Source organism: Lithobates pipiens, unplaced genomic scaffold (assembly GCF_037356315.1).
Source record: "Lithobates pipiens isolate NorthernLeopardFrog02 unplaced genomic scaffold, aLitPip1_a1.2 Scaffold_76, whole genome shotgun sequence".
NCBI classification, from domain to species: Eukaryota; Metazoa; Chordata; class Amphibia; order Anura; family Ranidae; genus Lithobates; species Lithobates pipiens.
In genome coordinates, this window is record NW_027507899.1 from 331,773 (window position 1) to 351,823 (window position 20,051).

Genomic DNA, 20,051 nt, shown 5'->3' on the forward strand with positions numbered 1-20,051 from the left:
ATCACGCACGTGCCATGCATGGCACACGTCTTAAACTTGGTCGTGCAGCGATTCATTGTCAAATACCCTGGGGTCCAGGACATCTTGCGGCAGGCAAGGAAAATCTCAGCCCATTTCAGAAGATCTTACACGGCCATGGCTTGTCTTGCTGACATTCAGCGGCGACACAATCTGCCGGTCAGACGTCTTATTTGCGATTGCCCGACGCGATGGAACTCAACCTTCTATATGCTTGATAGGCTGCTCCAGCAGAAACGTGCAGTTAACGTCTACCTGTATGAACTCTGCGTCAGAACAGGTTCTGGGGAGCTGGGTTTTTTTCACCGCGCCAGTGGCTGCTCATGTGCGACGCATGCAGACTTCTGTGCCCATTTGAGGAGATCACCAAACTGGTCAGTCGCAGCCATGGCGCCATCAGTGACATGGTACCTTATGCCTTCTTTATGGAGCGTGCATTGCGTCGTGTCATTGATCAAGCTGTGGAGGAGCAGGAGCGGGAAGATGAGAAAGTCGCAATGCTGGATGAATTCCCGGGGGGGCTACTCTATCTGAGACAAGTCAACAACAGGAGTCTGAAGAGGAGTCAGAGGAGGATGGTCCCGGGGCGGATGAGGAGGAGCAAGAAGAGCATGCTTTAAACCTTTCTGGGACCACTGTTGTTGTGTGTGGATGGGGAGAGGAGAATGAAGAGGACGACAATATCCTGGATGATGAGCAGGAGCCAGGCCACAACACCGCTTCCACTTTAATGCAAATAGGGGCCTTCATGCTCCAGTCTTTTAATAGGGACCCCCGTATAAAAAGCATAAGGGTCAAGGACCAGTACTGGGTGGCAACATACTTAGACCCCCCGGTACAAACACTAAATGGCGGAAATGTTACCGCCGTCACAGAGGGCTGTCAGAATGCAGCACTTCCAGGCCTTGCTTTGAGAAATGCTGCATTCTGCCTTTGCGTGCGCTGGCAGAGGAGCATTTCCCACTCCCAGAGAAGGAGTTGCGGGTACCAATCCAACAGCGCCTGCAAGAAGAGGCCGGTTTGAAGATGTGTTGGTGACTTCGGACATGAGGTCATTCTTTCAGCCGACCCATCGACAGGTGTCATCCGGATCCAGCATCAGGGAACGCCTAGACCGTCCGACTACATCGGGTTAACGGCCGATGTGGAAGCGATGAACCCCTGGACTACTGGGTGGGCAGGCTTGACCTCTGGCCAGAGCTTGCCCAATTTGCAATCTAACTGTTGGCTTACCCCTCATCCAGTGTCCTGTCCGAAAGGACGTTCAGCGCAGCAGGGGGGATTGTGACCGATAAGCGTACTCGCCTAGCTCACGACAGTGTTAACTACCTCACATTTCTAAAAATGAATGAGGCATGGATCTCGGAGGAATTCAACACATGTGACCAGTAGACCATGTATATGTCTATAAAAATTTTTTTTAATCGAGCACAGAGACCTTCTTTCTTCATTTGGCTCACTTCCTTGTCCAAAAAAAGCACACCGTACTATATGCCCGTACCCTCCTCTTTGAAGAGGTTGAGCGGTGTCATATTTCTACTGGGGCTGCTTATTATGAGGGGCTCCCACCATCCCTGTGCTGTGCTGACATCCTCCTGGGGCTGTACCTCTGCTGTGCATATTTTGAGGTGCTCCCACCATCCCTGTGCTATGCTCATTATGAGGGGCTCCCACCATCCCTGTGCTGTGCTGACTTCCTCCTGGGGCTGCTTATTATGAGGGGCTCCCACCATCCCTGTGCTGTGCTGACTTCCTCCTGGGGCTGCTTATTATGAGGGGCTCCCACCATCCCTGTGCTATGCTGACATCCTCCTGGGGCTGCTTATTATGAGGGGCTCCCACCATCCCTGTGCTATGCTGACATCCTCCTGGGGCTACTTATTATGAGGAGCTCCCACCATCCCTGTGCTATGCTCATTAAGAGGGGCTACCACCATCCCTGTGCTATGTTCATTATGAGGGGCTCCCACCATCCCTGTGCTATGCTGACTTCCTCCTGGGGCTGCTTACGGTGCAGATGTCAGTGCTGTATATCACGGTGCTGATGTCAGTACTCTCTATCACGGTGCTGCTGTCAGTGCTGTATATCACGGTGCTGGTGTTAGTGCTTTATGTCACGCTGTTGATGTCAGTGCTCTCTATCACGGTGCTGCTGTCAGTGCTATATATCGTGGTGCTGGTGTTAGTGCTTTATGTCACGCTACTGATGTCAGTGCTCTCTATCACGGTGCTGTTGTCAGATCACTCTATCACGGTGCAGGTGTCATTTCTGTATGTCACACTGCTGATGTCAGTGCTCTCTATCACGGTGCTGCTGTCAGTGCTGTATATCATGGTGCTGGTGTTAGTGCTTTATGTAACGCTGCTGATGTCAGCGCTCTTTATCATGGTGCTGGTGTCAGATGACTCTATCATGGTGCAGGTGTCATTGCTGTATGTCACGCTGCTGGTGATCATCTCCTGCACCCTCTTTGCCTACCCTGACTTCCCTCTCCTCCATTGCCTTCATGCGCTCCACAGTCCTGAATTGTCAGAACAATTTCCCATATAAAAAAAGAATGCTTGTAGTTGTCGATCCCAGATTCACCTCATACATGTATTATGTCATTGGCCATGTGGTGGGACTATGTTTGCACAGCTATTATTGTGACTGCAAATTTGACCTGTAGGTTTGCGAAGTTCGCCTCCCATTGAAGTCAATGGGGCCTGCCGTGAACGTTCCAGTTCGCGAACTATCGGCCGCGTTCGCGGTCCGCGTTCGCGAAACGTCCCGTCGAAAGTTTGTCCATCACTACTGGTAAGGTATAGCATATAGGGTTGAGTGAGGTACAGTCTGCTAATCCTTAAGGACTGGTATAGGTCCACAATATATAGGGTTGAGGTGCACTACTGCTGACTGCTGCCCTATTCTTCAGCAGTCCTTTATCAGTATAGGGACTGAGGTACAGTCTGCTAATCACAACCTACTAGTTCCACAAAGGTCCTTATAAGGACTGGTAAGGTATAGTGTACTAGAGTATATAGGGTTGAGTGAGGTACAGTCTGCTAATCACAACCTACTAGTTCCACAAAGGTCCTTCTAAGGACTGGTAAGGTATAGCGTACTAGAGAATATAGGGTTGAGTGAGGTACAGTCTGCTAATCACAACCTACTAGTTCCACAAAGGTCCTTCTAAGGACTGGTAAGGTATAGCGTACTAGAGTATATAGGGTTGAGTGAGGTACAGTCTGCTAATCACAACCTACTAGTTCCACAAAGGTCCTTCTAAGGACTGGTAAGGTATAGCGTACTAGAGTATATAGGGTTGAGTGAGGTACAGTCTGCTAATCCTTAAGGACTGGTATAGGTCCACAATATATAGGGTTGAGGTGCACTACTGCTGACTGCTGCCCTATTCTTCAGCAGTCCTTTATCAGTATAGGGACTGAGGTACAGTCTGCTAATCACAACCTACTAGTTCCATAAAGGTCCTTCTATGGACTGGTAAGGTATAGCGTACTAGAGTATATAGGGTTGAGTGAGGTACAGTCTGCTAATCCTCATGGACTGGTATAGGTCCACAATATATAGGGATGAGGTGCATTACTGCTGACTGCTGCCCTATTCTGCAGCAGCCCTTTATCAGTATAGGGACTGAGGTACAGTCTGCTAATCACAACCTACTAGTTCCACAAAGGTCCTTATAAGGACTGGTAAGGTATAGCGTACTAGAGTATATAGGGTTGAGTGTGGTACAGTCTGCTAATCACAACCTACTAGTTCCACAAAGGTCCTTCTAAGGACTGGTAATTTATAGCGTACTAGAGTATATAGGGTTGAGTGAGGTACAGTCTGCTAATCCTTAAGGACTGGTATAGGTCCACAATATATAGGGTTGAGGTGCACTACTGCTGACTGCTGCCCTATTCTGCAGCAGTCCTTTATCAGTATAGGGACTGAGGTACAGTCTGCTAATCACAACCTACTAGTTCCACAAAGGTCTTTCTAAGGACTGGTAAGGTATAGCATACTAGAGTATATAGGGTTGAGTGAGGTACAGTCTGCTAATCCTTAAGGACTGGTATAGATCCACAATATATAGGGTTGAGGTGCACTACTGCTGACTGCCGCCCTATTCTGAAGCAGTCCTTTATCAGTATAGGGACTGAGGTACAGTCTGCTAATCACAACCTACTAGTTCCACAAAGTTCCTTCTAAGGACTGGTAAGGTATAGCCTACTAGAGTATATAGGGTTGAGTGAGGTACAGTCTGCTAATCCTTAAGGACTGGTATAGGTCCACAATATATAGGGTTGAGGTGCACTACTGCTGACTGCTGCCCTATTCTGCAGCAGTCCTTTATCAGTATAGGGACTGAGGTACAGTCTGCTAATCACAACCTACTAGTTCCACAAAGGTCCTTCTAAGGACTGGTAAGGTATAGCATACTAGAAAATATAGGGTTGAGTGAGGTACAGTCTGCTAATCACAACCTACTAGTTCCACAAAGGTCCTTCTAAGGACTGGTAAGGTATAGCGTACTAGAGTATATAGGGTTGAGTGAGGTACAGTCTGCTAATCCTTAAGGACTTCTATAGGTCCACAATATATAGGGTTGAGGTGCACTACTGCTGACTGCCACCCTATTCTGCAGAAGTCCTTTATCAGTATAGGGACTGAGGTACAGTCTGCTAATCACAACCTACTAGTTCCACAAAGGTCCTTCTAAGGACTGGTAAGGTATAGCATACTAGAAAATATAGGGTTGAGTGAGGTACAGTCTGCTAATCACAACCTACTAGTTCCACAAAGGTCCTTCTAAGGACTGGTAAGGTATAGCGTACTAGAGTATATAGGGTTGAGTGAGGTACAGTCTGCTAATCCTTAAGGACTTCTATAGGTCCACAATATATAGGGTTGAGGTGCACTACTGCTGACTGCCACCCTATTCTGCAGAAGTCCTTTATCAGTATAGGGACTGAGGTACAGTCTGCTAATCACAACCTACTAGTTCCACAAAGGTCCTTCCAAGGACTGGTAAGGTATAGCGTACTAGAGTATATAGGGTTGAGTGAGGTACAGTCTGCTAATCCTTAAGGACTGGTATAGGTCCACAATATATAGGGTTGAGGTGCACTACTGCTGACTGCTGCCCTATTCTGCAGCAGTCCTTTATCAGTATAGGGACTGAGGTACAGTCTGCTAATCACAACCTACTAGTTCCACAAAGGTCCCTATAAGGACTGGTAAGGTATACCTTACTAGAGTATATAGGGTTGAGTGAGGTACAGTCTGCTAATCAAAACCTACTAGTTCCACAAAGGTCCTTATAAGGACAGGTAAGGTATAGCGTAAAAGAATATATAGGGTTGAGTGAGGTACAGTCTGCTAATCCTTAAGGACTGGTATAGGTCCACAATATATAGGGTTGAGGTGCACTACTGTTGAGTGCCGCCCTATTCTGCAGCAGTCTTTTATCAGTATAGGGACAAAAAATTGGGCCTTAGGCACTGGTGCCACCACACTGCAACCTCTCCCATATACTCTAGTTTTATTGCAGGAATTAGCCCTGCTGCAAAGCATTGCATCAAAAATTGTAATTAAACGCCCCTGTTAAACAGGGGCAGAAAAATTGGGCCTTAGGCACTGGTGCTGGTGCCACCACACTGCAACCTCTCCCATATACTCTAGTTGTAGTGCAGGAATTAGCCCTGCTGCAAAGCATTGCATCAAAAATTGTAATTAAATGCCCCTGTTAAACAGGGGCAGAAAAATTGGGCTGATGGCATCACCCAAAACCAGAAATGTTCTTCCAACATATCAGCGGAGGAGGAAGAGGATAGACAATCAACATAACAGGACAGTCACTCAGCATCAGCATAGGCAGTCTTGAAGGGATGTAATATTTAAAAAAAAAAATATTTGGCTACATCAGCTTCAGGTGATTGGTAGCTGTGGGTGATCCAAGACTGATTCATCTTGATGAAGGTCAGTCGATCAACTGACTGGCAAAGTGTCTGGCCCTGAAGCCTCGTGGTTCGCCAGTGCTACTACTATCTGTTGTAGTTCCTCCAAAACTATGAGGGCATCCAACATCTCCCTGTCCTCATCGGTGAGGTGTGGAATCTCCAAACCCTGAAAGAAACTCCACATCTCCCCCTCCACTGCTTGGGACTAAGTACTATACAATGTTCTGTAATATTCTTTGAATTTGTCTATAATTTCAGGTGTATATGCGGTAACCCTTCCTTCTCTTGTCCTAATTTTGTCCTAATTTCTGGAATAACCATGGTAGATTTATATGTTTTTTTACCAGTAATGCCACTAAATGTCCTACACTCTCTCCTTCTTCAAAAAAATTCCACTCCCCTTTATAATGATCTTCTCCTTCATATATTGTTAACACCACTGGCGAGTGGTCTGAAAACCCTCTGGGGATATATTTAATATTCTTGATATAGCTTAACATATCTTCTCTACCTAGGGCCAAGTCAATCCTTGAAAGTGTATAGTGAGTTTTTGAAAAGCACGTGTAGCTCCCTGAGGGTTTGATCAGGGAGCTCCTCACTAAATTCCTTGTCAGGAGTAGCTACTGTATTTAATTGTTAGGAATCCATTGATTTCTCCCTCAGTTTGGCCTGGTTGTACTTTTTTCTCCTACCACTAGGTGGCCGGGCACTTGGTGGTACTAGATCTGAGAAGGACAACTCAAGGTCAGGTTATGAGTATATGGGGTATCTCAGCCAATGGGCAGGGGTTTTCTTGAATCCCTTGGCCTGCTGGGAGAACCTATATATTTGGGTGGAGTCCAGTGATCTATGTTCTGTGCCACCCAGACTGCCGTCAGGGTGGATGTGTGTCGTATGCCCTGGGTTGCTAGGCTGGAGATTGGGCCTATCCTGGGGGCGTCTGGTTGCTAGGCTATGTGAGGGCCTATCCAGAAGCAAGAGAGCAGCGCAGGGTTGGGACTGCGGCTTGCAGTCCAACCAGAAGTGACAGTTCTGCCGGCCGGAGAACCTGTCATCAGGGGTGGACTGACAACTCATGGGGCCCCCGGGCAATAGGAGATTATGGGACCCCCGGGCAATCCGAGGTTATGGGGCCACACAGTATATACACACAGTATACAATCACACAATATACACATACATGTAAACACACAGTATACACAGACATGTTTCTATTGGCTGAGAAGGTACTGGAGAGGTGGGGCAGCTATAATCTCAGGATTTTTAGACCAAAAGGATGTCGGTGAGGGACATTTCAGAGACAGATGTAAAAAAAAAAAAAAACACAGATTTTTACATACTGTCCCTGGTTTTACTGAGGCTGGCAATCCTGATGGGGCCCCCTAGTGGCTCGGGGCTCTTGTGCAGTGATCCAGTGGCCCATGCCTGTCATGGTCAGAGGTAGAAGGAGAGCTTGTAGCTGTAAATGCAGAGAAAGGGGGTCCTACAAAGTATTGACTCCGGGGGGGGGCGCCATACAAATGCCCCCCACACTTATCACATATGTATTTGTATCATTTATCATTTTCCTTCCACTTTACAATTATGTGTCACTTTGTGTTTGTCTATCACATAAAAAAATACATTTATACTTTTTGGTTGTAACATGACAACATGTGGGAAATATCAAGGGGTATGAATACTTTTTCAGGGCACTGTACCTCTGCCTGAACAGAGAAGAGCCCACTGGAGGAGAACACGGAGGGGACACATTGCTGTAGTCAGGGTACCTAAGATATGTACTCTGATAATAATACTGTATTATCACCTCTATATAATGTTCTTAAATACCTCATCCTGGAAAGAGACGAGCCCACAGGAGGAGGAGGACATGGAGGGGACACATTGCTGCAGTCGGGGTATCTATGATATGCAGCATGTCTGATAATAATACTGTATTATCACCTCTATATAATGTTCTTACATACCTCTGCCTGGACATAGAAGAGCCCACAGGAGGAGGACACAGAGGGGGCACATTGCTGTGGTCATCATATTGGGTCTGTGTGAGAAAAGAGAAATTACAGAGAAATTAAGGAAGATGACTTGGCATTTTCTCATTTCACATAATTATAGACTGCATGGGAACTCGCCATCAATGACCTGGGACTTCTATAGGTGGCGCTATACTAAGTTATATTGCCTGACCACTTGTAAAGAGGCGACTATTTCCATACATTGGTTTTGACACATTTGTTTCATATGTTTGATACACAAGATACAATGTCCGGTATATAATCCACCCAGACACTGAAAAATTCTCACACGTGGTATCTCTATACTCGGGAGGTGTAGTAGAATGTGTTTTGTGGTGTGATCATTCGTATGTCCATGCTATGTGTGAGAAATATTCTATTAAATTGACAACTTTATGTAAAAATACATTTTCATTTACTTTCTGCATTTTTTAAATCTTGTGGCAATAATATGAGGTTTTCAAAGGCCTCACCGTGTCTCTTTAAATATACCTATGGGTGTTTAATCTCCAAAATGTGGTAATTTTGTGGGTGTTTCCACTGTCCTGGTGCTCCAGAGCCTCCAAAAATGTGATAGGTGGTCAGAAAATGTGATGTGTCATTTATGCCCCAGAACGGGTGAAGGTGCTCCTTGGATTTTGGGTCCCTCTATGTGGCCAGGCTGTGAAAAATTCTCACATATGTGATATCCTGATATTCAGTAGGCATAGCAGAATGTGTTTTGGGGTGTAAATATGAGTATGCCTATGCCATGTGTGAAAAAGAATGTGTTAAAATGGCAACTTTATGAAAAAAAACTTTTTTTTTTTTTTAAATTGTGAAAAAAAAATGACAACTTCAAAAATTTGCCATGCCTCTTACTAAATACCTTGGACTGTCTACTTTCCAAAAATTGATAATTTGGGGTTATTTGTACCATCCTGGTGTTTTAGGTCCTCAAGATATGAGAGAGGCAGTAGGAGTGTACAATCTGTTTTGTTTTAATATAGTTTTTGGGGCATTTTCTGAGATTTGGATACATCCACCAGTTACAGTGTCTCTGATCACCACCAGGGCCGGACTGGCCTACCGGGATACCGGGATATTTCCCAGTAGGTCGTCTGCCCTGGGGCCGCTTTTAGTTGCGGCTGCATTTGTGCTGGCTCCTATGGATCACACAGCGCTGGCTGGGTCTGTGTTCGTCAGCCGCTCTGTAACAAGGCCCCGCCCTCCCCAGACCTGCTCGTGTGATAGTAGATAGAATCAACGCTCCGCCTATCACATGAGCCGGTCTGGGGGGGGGGGGCGTGTTACAGAGCGGCCGCCAAGCGAACACAGAGACAGCCAGCTCTGTGATCAAGAGGATGACATGCATTCCATACAGCCCACCCTGTGTGCCTGGATAGGAGGATCAGTGGGGGGGGGGGGGCTGCATATAGAGGAAATGAGCTTTCTAGGGAGAGGAGGAGAATCAAGTATTGAGCAGCTGCATAGAGGAATATAGAAAGCTTATTTCCTCTCAGGGGCGGACTGACCCATCGGTCATTCGGTCGCCGCCCGAGGGCCCGGAACAATTAGGGGCCTGTGGCCGTCCCAACGAGAGGCCCCTTGAAGCGGCTGTAATAATACTGCTAACAGCGCGCTGCTCCCCGCCGGCTCCTCCTACCCTCCCGTCCATCGCCGGTGCTTGCACTGTACACTACATCACCTAAGACGGACGAGAAGGGAGGAGGGGCCGGCGGGGAGAAGCGCGTGGTTAGCGGTATTGATTACAGGCATGACCGGGCTGAGTGAAACTTTTTTTACTGGAGGGCCGCTATTGGAGGGAGGGGGTGACCAGTACAGATGTATGGAGCCCGGGCCAGTCTTCAGTGTGCTCTCTCCCCTCTCCACACTAACCCCCTGTATGCTCTCCCCCCACAGTGTTGCCCTGTGTGTCCCCCTCCCCAGTGTCCAAATGTGTCCCCCCCAATGTCCACGTGTGTGTCCCCCCTGTGTCCCCTATGTGTCCCCCCAGTGTCCCCTTGTGTGTCCCCTCCCCAGTGTCCCCCCAGTATTCCCCTGTGTGTGTCCCCTCCCCAGTGTCCCCCTGTGTGTCCCCCTGTGTGTCCCCTCTCCAGTGTCCCCCTGTGTGTCCCCTCCCCAGTATCCCCCTGTGTGTCCCCTCCCCAGTATTCCCTTGTGTCCCCCTCCCCAGTATTCCCCTGTGTCCCCCCCAGTGTTCCCCTGTGTGTCCCCCCTGTGTAATCCCCCCCAGTGTCCCCCTGTGTGTGCTCCTCCTACAGGGTCCCCCGTGTCCCCCCCAGTGTTCCCCTGTGTGCTCCCCCCAGTGTTCCCTGTGTGCTCCCCCCCGCAGTGTCCCACTATGTGCTCCCCCCAGTGTTCCCCTGTGTGCTCTCCCCCCCAAAGTGTCCCACTGTGCTCCCCCAGTGTTCCCCTGTGTGCTCCCCCCACAGTGTCCTCCTGTGTGCTCCCCCCACAGTGTCCTCCTGTGTGCTCCCCACCCCCCACAGTGTCTTCCTGTGTGCTCCCCACCCACCACAGAGTCTTCCTGTGTGCTCTCCACCCCCCACAGTGTCTTCCTGTGTGCTCCCCACCCCCACAGTGTCTTCCTGTGTGCTCTCCACCCCCCACAGTGTCTTCCTGTGTGCTCCCCACCCCCCACAGTGTCTTCCTGTGTGCTACCCACCCCCCACGGTGTCCCCCTATGTGCTCCCCACCCCCTCAGGGTCTCCCTGTGTGCTCCCCCCAGTGTTCCCCTGTGTGCTCCCCCCCACGGTGTCTTCCTGTGTGTTCCACACCCCCACAGTGTCTTCCTGTGTGTTCCCCACCCCCCACGGTGTCTTCCTGTGTGTTCCACACCCCCACAGTGTCTTCCTGTGTGTTCCCCACCCCCCACGGTGTCTTCCTGTGTGTTCCCCACCCCCCACGGTGTCTTCCTGTGTGTTCCCCACCCCCCCACAGTGTCTTCCTGTGTGCTCCCCACCCCCCACGGTGTCTTCCTGTGTGCTCCCCACCCCCCACGGTGCCCCCCTGTGCCCTCTTCCCCCCTACAGTGTCCCCCTGTGCCCTCTTCCCCCCTACAGTGTCCTCCTGTGGCCTCTCCCCCCCTACAGTGTCCTCCTGTGCCCTCTTACCCCCCTGCAGTGTCCCCCTGTGCCCTCCCCACTCCTCACAGTGTCCCCCTGTGTGCTCCCCACTCCCCACAGTGTCTGTCTTCCTGTGTGCTCCCCACCCCCTACAGTGTCTTCCTGTGTGCTCCCCACCCCCACAGTGTCTTCCTGTGTGCTCCCCACCCCCCACGGTGTCTTCCTGTGTGTTCCCCACCCCCCACGGTGTCTTCCTGTGTGTTCCCCACCCCCCACGGTGTCTTCCTGTGTGCTCCCCACCCCCCACGGTGTCTTCCTGTGTGTTCCACACCCCCACAGTGTCTTCCTGTGTGTTCCCCACCCCCCCACGGTGTCTTCCTGTGTGTTCCCCACCCCCCACGGTGTCTTCCTGTGTGCTCCCCACCCCCCACGGTGTCTTCCTGTGTGCTCCCCACCCCCCACGGTGTCTTCCTGTGTGCTCCCCACCCCCCAAGGTGCCCCCCTGTGCCCTCTTCCCCCCTACAGTGTCCCCCTGTGCCCTCTTCCCCCCTACAGTGTCCCCCTGTGCCCTCTTCCCCCTACAGTGTTCTCCTGTGGCCTCTCCCCCCCTACAGTGTCCTCCTGTGCCCTCTTCCCCCCCTGCAGTGTCCCCCTGTGCCCTCCCCACCCCCCACAGTGTCCCCCTGTGTGCTACCCACTCCCCACAGTGTCTGTCTTCCTGTGTGCTCCCCACCCCCCACAGTGTCTTCCTGTGCGCTCCCCACCCCCCACAGTGTCCCCCTTTGCCCTCTCCCCCTCCCCAGGGTCTCCCTGTATGCTCTCCCCCCACAGTGCAGTGTCCCTCTGTGTGCTCTCCCCAGTGACCCCGTTTGCTCCCCAGTGCCCCCCTGTGCCCTCTCCTCTTCCCAGGGTCTCCCTGTGTGCTCCCTCCAGTGTCCCTTTATGTGCTTTCTCCCCCACAGTGTCCCCCATGTGCTCTCCAACCCCACAGTGTCCCCCCTGTGCTTTCCCCTTCCCCCAGGGTCTCCCTGTGTCCTCCTCCCAGTGTCCCCCTGTGTGCTCCCCCCAAATGTCCCCCTGTCCAGGTGTGGCTTGGGACGCAGGGGGCCCCATGATCTTCTATTGCCCGGGGGCCCCATAAGTTGTCAGTCCGCCCCTGTTTCCTCTATATGTAGCCCCCTGCTAATCCTCCTATACAACTTATTTTACTGTCCCCCAGTTCTCTCCACCCCTGTTCTTTCTGCCTCCCCAACCTGCTCTCCAGTTCTCCCCATCCTTCTCTAGCCACCATCCCAGTGCTATCCACTCCCCATCAGTGCTCTTCACCCCCCGTGCTACTCCCCAGTGCTCTTCGCCCCCCCCCCCAGTGTGCTCCCCCTCAGTGCTCTTCACCCCCCAGTGGTCTCCCCCCTGTGCTCTTCACCCCTCCGTGCTCCCCCCAGTGCTCTCTCCCCTGTTCTCCCTCCCCAGTGCTCTCCACTCCCTCCAGTGCTCCCCTCCCCCCGTAGTGCACTCCACTCCCCCCAGTGCTCTCTGCACTCCACCCCCCATGCTCTCTCCCCTGTTCTCCCCCCTTTCAGTACGCTCCACTCCCCCCAGTGCTCCCCTCCTCCTGCAGTGCGCTCCACTCCCCTCAGCGCTCTCCCCCTTTTCTCCCCCCCTCAGTGTGCTCCTCTCCCCCCAGGGCTCTCCCCCTGTTCTCCCCTCTGTTCCCCCCCCCAGTGCGCTCCACTCCCTCCAGTGCTCCCCCCTGTTCTTCCCCCCAGTGCTCTCCCCCCTGTTCTTCCCCCCCAGTGCTCTCCACTCCCCCCAGTGCTCTCCCCCGTTCTCTGTTCCCCAGTGCGCTCCACCTCCCCCAGTGCTCCCCCCTGTTCTCCCCCCCAGTGCGCTCCACTCCCCCCAGTGCTCTCCCTGTTCTCCTCCCCCAGTGCTCCCCACTCCATCCAGTGCTCTCCCCCATTCTTCCCCCCAGTGCTCTCCACCCCCCCTGTTCTTCCCCCCAGTGCTCTCCACTCCCCCAGTACTCCCCCCTGTTCTCCCCCCAGTGCTCTCCACTCCCCCCAGTCCCCTCCCCCCCGTTCTTTCCCCCTCCAGTGCTCTTCACTCCCCCCGTTCTCTCCACTCCCCCCAGTGCTCTCCGCCCTTGTTCCTTCCCCCCATTGCTCTCCCCCCCAGTGTTCTCCACTCCCCCCAGTGCTCTCCCCCCTGTTCTTTTCCCCCCAGTGCTCTCCCCCCTGTTCTTTCTCACCCCCCAGTGCTCTCCAGCTCTCTCCATCACTCTAGAGCCCCCACCACAGTGCTCTCCAGCCCTCCATTCTCCCCACCCCTGTTCTTTCTGGCCCCCTAGTGCTCTCAAGCTCCACCCATCACTCTCCAGCCCCCCGTGCTCTCCACTCCTGTTCTTTTTGGCTCCCCCCAGCACTCTCCACTCCCCACCCCTGTACTCTCCACTCCCCCCTGCATTTTAGTTCTTCAGCCTCTGAAGACAGCTGATGATCCTTGTGAACATCCTGATCGAATCGTTGATTGCAGTACCCATGCTTGTTTGACCTGGTTGCCGCTGGCATTTTGGTCCCCGGGATCCAGTAAGAGTAACCAACTAGCTACTGTTTACAATGAATGAAGATAGAAAATAGAATTTGGAAATTTTTCAAATGCGTTCAGTATAAGGACTATACAAAACAAATCCTGAAAAATAACTGGACCTACAGAATGATTACAAAGAAATGAAATATCAACCTAACGAATGTATCCGAAACGAAGCAAAAGCTACATTTTCCAGCAAGCACATGTCCAATAGTAAATCAGGATTGATTGATTTTTTTTTTTAGATATATATCCCATAGCTTGTAGACTCTATAACTTTCCTACAGACTAAATAATATACACTGATTTGGGTTATTTTACCAAATAAATGGAGCGGAATAGATTTTTGGTCTAAATTTATGAAGAAAGATTATTTATTTTCAAAATGTTATAACAGAAACGAAAAAAAAAAAAAATTTCCAAAAATTTTCTGTATTTTTTTTATTTATATAGCAAAAGATAAAAAAAAACTCAGTGGAGATTTAAAAAGAAAGCTCTATCTGTCTCAAATAAATGATAGAAACGTCATATGGGTACAGTGTTGCATGACAGAGTAATTGTCAGGGGGAGAAAAGTGTCTGGTATTGAGGTGATTAAGAACTAAAACATTCAGGTCTTCCATAGTGTGGTCCGGTTGTAAGAAATGATGTCCCACAGGTGTGCAGAAATCAGTTTGCACCAGAACTCCCGAACATGCAGTGGCGTCGCTAGGGCGTGGCTATTGGGGCTATAGCACCAAATCTGGGGCCTGCAGCCCCGAGTCTCTTACCATAAGGGTCCCTGCCTAACCACCGGGCCACAAGTGCAGCGTCCAGGCTGCATTCGAGAGCCGAGCGGGTGGATGAAAGAAGCAAGCGAACGCGAGGGGGCGAGCAGAGATGACATCATCTCTCTTTGCTTGCATGCCCCGCATCACTGCTCTTCCACCCTGCAAAGTGACTGGGTATATGGCGGGAGACAGGCAGCGCTGCTCTGTATTATTCCCCAGATAGCAGGGAGCGGGCAGGGCCAGGAGCTCCACTGATGCTCTGACCCCACCCCATGTAGAAAGCATATTCGGGACTCTGGAGGTAGCAGGATAGGATCTGAGGTCGGAGTGGGAGGGAGAAGCAGCCAGAAGTGGTGGTGAGAGCCAGAGGCTTTGGAGCAGGGATTGGAGTGGGAGGGAGCGGCAGCCGGAAGTGGTGGTGGGAGCCAGACGCTTTGGAGCTGGGATCGGAGTGGGAGGGAGTGGCATCTGGAAGTGGTGGTGAGACGCAGAGGCTTTGGAGCTGGGTTCGGAGTGGAAGGGAGAAGCAGCCGGAAGTGGTGGTGAGAGCCAGAGGCTTTGGAGCTGGGATCGGAGTGGGAGGGAGCGGCAGCCGGCAGTGGTGGCGAGAGCCAGAGGCTTTGGAGCTGGGATCGGAGTGGGAGGGAGAGGCAGCCGGCAGTGTTGGTGAGAGCCAGAGGCTTTGGAGCTGGGATCGGAGTGGGAGGGAGAGGCAGCCGGCAGTGGTGGTGAGAGCCAGAGGCTTTGGAGCTGGGATCAGAGTGGGAGGGAGCGGCAGTGTTGGTGAGAGCCTGGAGGTTCCGCACTCACAAATACACTGCATTTTTAGATGCCGTTAGAAATGAATGGCAGCCCTGCGTGTTTTTTACACAACAGCGTGTGCAGGAATCGCAGCAATTCCCGCACCCAGAGGCAAATCTGCATGGATGTGACCCAGGCCTAAGGCGTTAGTAAAGTCTTTTTTTATGAAAAAGCTGGACCCCCTGCAGGTTTAAATGCTTGCCTGCTGGGCACTTTCACCCCCTTCCTGCCCAGGCCAATGTTCATCTTTCAGCGCTGTCACACTTTGAATGACAATTGCGCAGTCATGCAGCGCTGTACCACATGACATTTTTATCTGCAAACATGTATTTTTTCGCCTTCACGGATGTGCGCTGATGAGGCCGCATTGATCAGTGCGGATGTCTCCTTTCACACAAGCTGGTTTCTGGCTCTCTCCTCTCCTCTCCTCACTCTGTGACAGTGTGAGGAAAGGAACGCCGATAACCGGCAAGTGAGTTTACATTATGATCAGTTGTGATTGGACACAGCTGATCAGGTGGTAAAGAACTGCTGTGATTGGCTCTTTACCCCAATCTGTGATCAGCTGTGTCATAAGGACACAGTGACCACAGAGTGAGCAGAGGGAGCGCGGTTTTGGGAGGACGTCAAAAAACGCCCTCTAAGAACTGGACCGCGCTGTGGAACCACTTCATTATATATTAGAATGTAACAATAGAAATAATGCGCTTTAATCACCCTGACACCATATCAACCATGCTGCCGTGATGACTGAAGCGCCAAAACCAGCCACTTCCCCCACAAATTACCCATGAAAAATGGCTTACTACCCCCATGCCCACCATGCCTGCAAAAAGGTTGGTGACTGCTGCTATGGGCACTGGCCCCAGATCTTTTGCAGACCTAGCAACGCCCCTGCAAACAGGGAAAACATTTCGGACCCTATTTTATTTTATTTTTTCAAAAAGTTTTTATTGAACAGAACACAACATTCCAATAGCTATCTTTTAAGAGGAGATACCTGGATGGATCTGTTTATAGAAAATACCTAGGATTGCAAGAAGAACAAAACAGGAGGGAGAGGGTGGTGGAGTAGGGCGTGGTGGGGGGGCATCATGACTGAAGTAGAGACATTATGTGGTAGTTTTCTTTACGATGTTGGTAGATAATAATAATGACAGAACTGGTGGGTAGGGCTAAAATCCACTGGTTGTGGGTTATCCTTTGGAGGGGGGGTGCCTCCCTTGGGTTCGAAGGGGGAGTTTCGTAGTATGAGAACGAGTATTGGCCGAAATTGGTTAGTTCTTATGGAGAGAGTGCTGAGAGCATGAAGGAGTTCCACTTGGAGTAAAAGCGGGCTTTCGTGTTTTCCTGTTTGAAGTCGGTGTTTAGTCGGTCCTTGAATAGAAGAAGTAGGATCTCTCATTTCATTTGGGTGGTATTGGGGCAGTGTGAGGAAGTCCAGTTTTTCAAAATGGTTCTCCATGCAATTAGAAGACAAATCAAAGACCAGCCTTTGTGGGAGGGGTTTTTGTATTTGTAATTTGGGACCATGGCAGCAGTTTGGGGTCCCAGTGACCAAAGATGAGAAGTAGCAGGTCCTTAGGTAGTTTTAGGGTTACTTCAAAAATGTAGGGTAGTACATAAACCCAGAAGGTAGAGAGGTAGCAGCAATTCCAGAAGCAATGGTTTAGAGATGGCTTCGGTTGGTGGCAGAGAGGACAGGAGGCCTTGCTCTGATATGATTTGGAGGATAAGAAAGGTATGTGGGCTCGATGGATGATCTTCAGTTGCGTTTCTCTCCAAATTTCGTTGGGAGTCAATCTTTGTACTGTGTTGAGACCTTGTAGAATTTTGTCCACAAGGTTCGGGTCAGGGAAGCCTTTTCGCCAGTTGTCGACTGAAGACGATGAGAGAGGTGAAGTGGTCTTATGTAGAAGATGTTTGTAGATGTTGGAGATTTTATAGGAGCCATCCAGGAGCATTTGGTTTGTGATGTTTGGTTGAAATCTTTTGCTGTCCTCTTTACATGCGCCCTTTAAGAAGCTGATGCATTGACCATAGTGGAAGGCATGTGTTAGGGGTAGTGAGAAGGTTTCCGCAATGATGGCAAAGGGTAATGGTAGCCCCGTTGCGGCATCGCATAAGGAGGAACATTTTATTAGGCCCTTTTCTCGCCAGACGGTGAAGGGTTTGTGTTCCAATCCAGGGGGGAAACTAGGTTTCCCTTGTATTGGTAGGTGGCTAGACATATAAGGGGATAACTTGAGATTTTTCCTGGCTTCTCTCCATGCTATTGCTGTGTCTCTCAGCAGGAGGTTGTGTTGGTAGAGGGAGGGGGCCGTCTTCCATTTTCAGTGGAGAAGGGCCACTAAAGAATACGGGTGGGCCATTTCGGATTCCATGGTATAGTTAGAATAGCGGGAAGATTGTGTTATCCAGTCCAGACCAGTTCTCAATAAACATATTAAGTTATAGTGGGGACATGGGGCATTGTTGATGTGTACCCTTGTGGAGGTGGAATTTATCCAAGAGTAGGCCTGCTGCCACCAGTCTGGCTGCCGGAGCCGTGTACATGTTATAAATGAGATGATGGAAGGGGACAGTGAATCCCATTGTTGACATGACCATGGAGAGCCATTCGAAACTGACATTATCGAAGGCTTTCTCCGCATCTAATGTGATGATGGCATAGTCTCCGCCTGGGTTCTGTTTAGCATGCTCCAAGGCTAGCATGACCTTGCGTATGTTCAGGGTGGCGGTTCTCCCCTTTACAAAGCCAGATTGGGCGGGGTGTATCAGTGAGGGGATGATGGCCGCGAGCCTAGTAGCTATAATCTTGGATAGGATTTTGACATCCAGGTTCAGAAGCGAGATGGGTCTATATGAACCTGGGTCCTGGAGGTCTTTGCCCTTTTTACATAGTAATTTAATAATGGCCTGGTTCCCTGACTGTAGGTATGTGTAGGCATTGAAGACCTGGTGGAGTGTGGGTTCTGTGATGTTTTGTAGGGTTTTGTAAAATTCACTAGTGAATCCGTTGGGACCCGGGGCCTTGGAGGGGGAGAGAGATGGGAGCATTGGGGGCCTCTAGGTGTGATGGAGTGATTTTAGGCATGTCTACTTTCTCTAGAAAGGAGCATGCTGAGTAGAATTGAAGCATGACTTTGTTAATTGACTGTGGTGTGAAGTGAATGTTTCCTTTGGTGTCTGGTAGGGATGTAATATGGGTCGGGCGGAGTGGTCCCTTACAGAGCCTGTCTAATAATTTTCCAGCTTTATTTCCGAACTTGTGGAGGGTAGCGTCTAAGTGAGTTTTTTGGTTAATTCAAGGGTGTATGCCCAGGTCTCAAAGTCCCTTTTTGCTGCCTGCCATTCATTTCTGCTGTCTGGGGAGTCTTTGGTATATAAGGAACGATGTGCCTGATGTAAGCGTGCACTGGCTACTTTGTATTTTGTTAGAGTGTTCCTTTTAAAAGAGGTGGCATAGGAGATGATCTGACCCCTGAGGTATGCTTTGAAGGAATCCCAGAAGAGGTTTGCATCATCTGTGTGAGGAGCGTTGGCCATGGAGTATTCAGACCATGATTTTTCCATGAACTGCTGGAAGTCAGTGTTATTGTGTAGGTAGGAAGGAAAGCGCCAAATTTTAGGGTGGGGAGGTAAGTCGAGATCGTCGAGTGCTATCTGTATGGGGGCATGGTCGGATATGGCAATGTTGTGAATGTCTGCACTGGCGAGCATGGGGAGGAGGTTATCAGAGCCAAAGAAATAGTCTATCCTTGTGAGGACATTATGTGGGTTGGAGTAGAAGGTGAATTCCCTGTCAGCTGGGTGTGAGAGGCGCCAGAGGTCTTGGAGGTGGATGGCTTCCATGGTGGTTGCAATGTGTGTGGGGATGGTGGGAAGTGGTGCTAGGCCTGGGACGCTTGGGGGATAATCTGTCATCTGTCTGATGAAGGATATAGTTGAAGTCTTCTCCAATTAAGTGAGGGGGTGAGTGTTACTAAGTAACCAAGTATATAGTTCAGTGTAGAACTGTTTGCCGGGGTTATTGGGAGCATATATATTTGATATCACTAGCTCATTGGAGCCTATTTGGACACGTGTTGTGATAAAACGTCCCTGGTTGTCAGATAAGACAGTGCAGGGGAGGTTTTTGTGTATCAGCAGGAGTACTCCTGCTTTACGCCCAACAGCTTCTGAGTCTATGACTGTGCCTACCCAAAGCTTCTTCATGCGACGAAAATCAGGGGTTAGTAAGTGAAATTCCTGGAGTAGGGCTATGTCAGTTTTGATTCTTTTGAGATGTCGGAGGATTTTCATTCTCTTGTTGGGGGATCTGAGACCTTTTACATTCCAGGAAATGATTTTCATATTGGGGGGCGGGTGGCCGATGTAACAGCTTTGTGACTGTGTAGGTGGTAAGGAAAGGTTATATCTATATCAGGAGGTAAGATATTATTCTCACGTTGAGAATGTGGTGGAGGGGAGCGGGGTGTTTTGCATGAGCCCCGGAGCAAAAGGAGAGGGGAGGGGGGGAGATGTCAGGGGGGGAACTTAAAAATAAAACAAAACTTTCAAGCATGTGAACTTCTCTTTTTTCCGCATGGAGTCACTGTGTAGGTCAACTCCCAGAACAGGACCCTATTGGTATGACCTAATAGAGCCCATGTCTGGAGAGAGGGTTCTTGCGAGGCTGCCATACATGGGGGGAGGATGAGTAAAGCCGTACACAGTGAGGCCAGGAGGGATTGTAAAGCACATTAGAGTAATTTATAAAAGAAAGGCTATTGCTAGCTTAACAATGTAGCATAGAACATATTGGTGAATATACTGACACCCATAAAAAATAGTGTTTTTTAG

At 50.1% G+C, this 20,051-nt stretch overlaps 1 protein-coding gene across 2 annotated transcripts in view; it reads right to left on the reverse strand.

The window, feature by feature from the left end:
* LOC143959455 (pregnancy-specific beta-1-glycoprotein 4-like) overlaps positions 1 to 20,051 on the reverse strand; it is a 207,338-nt gene that overhangs the window by 125,292 nt on the left and 61,995 nt on the right. For both annotated transcript variants that reach the window (XM_077468106.1, XM_077468107.1), the window contains exon 2: positions 7,935 to 8,008. In XM_077468106.1, coding sequence (XP_077324232.1) covers positions 7,935 to 8,001 — 67 coding nt within the window. In that variant the 5' untranslated portion in view covers positions 8,002 to 8,008. The remainder of the gene's footprint in view (positions 1 to 7,934; positions 8,009 to 20,051) is intronic.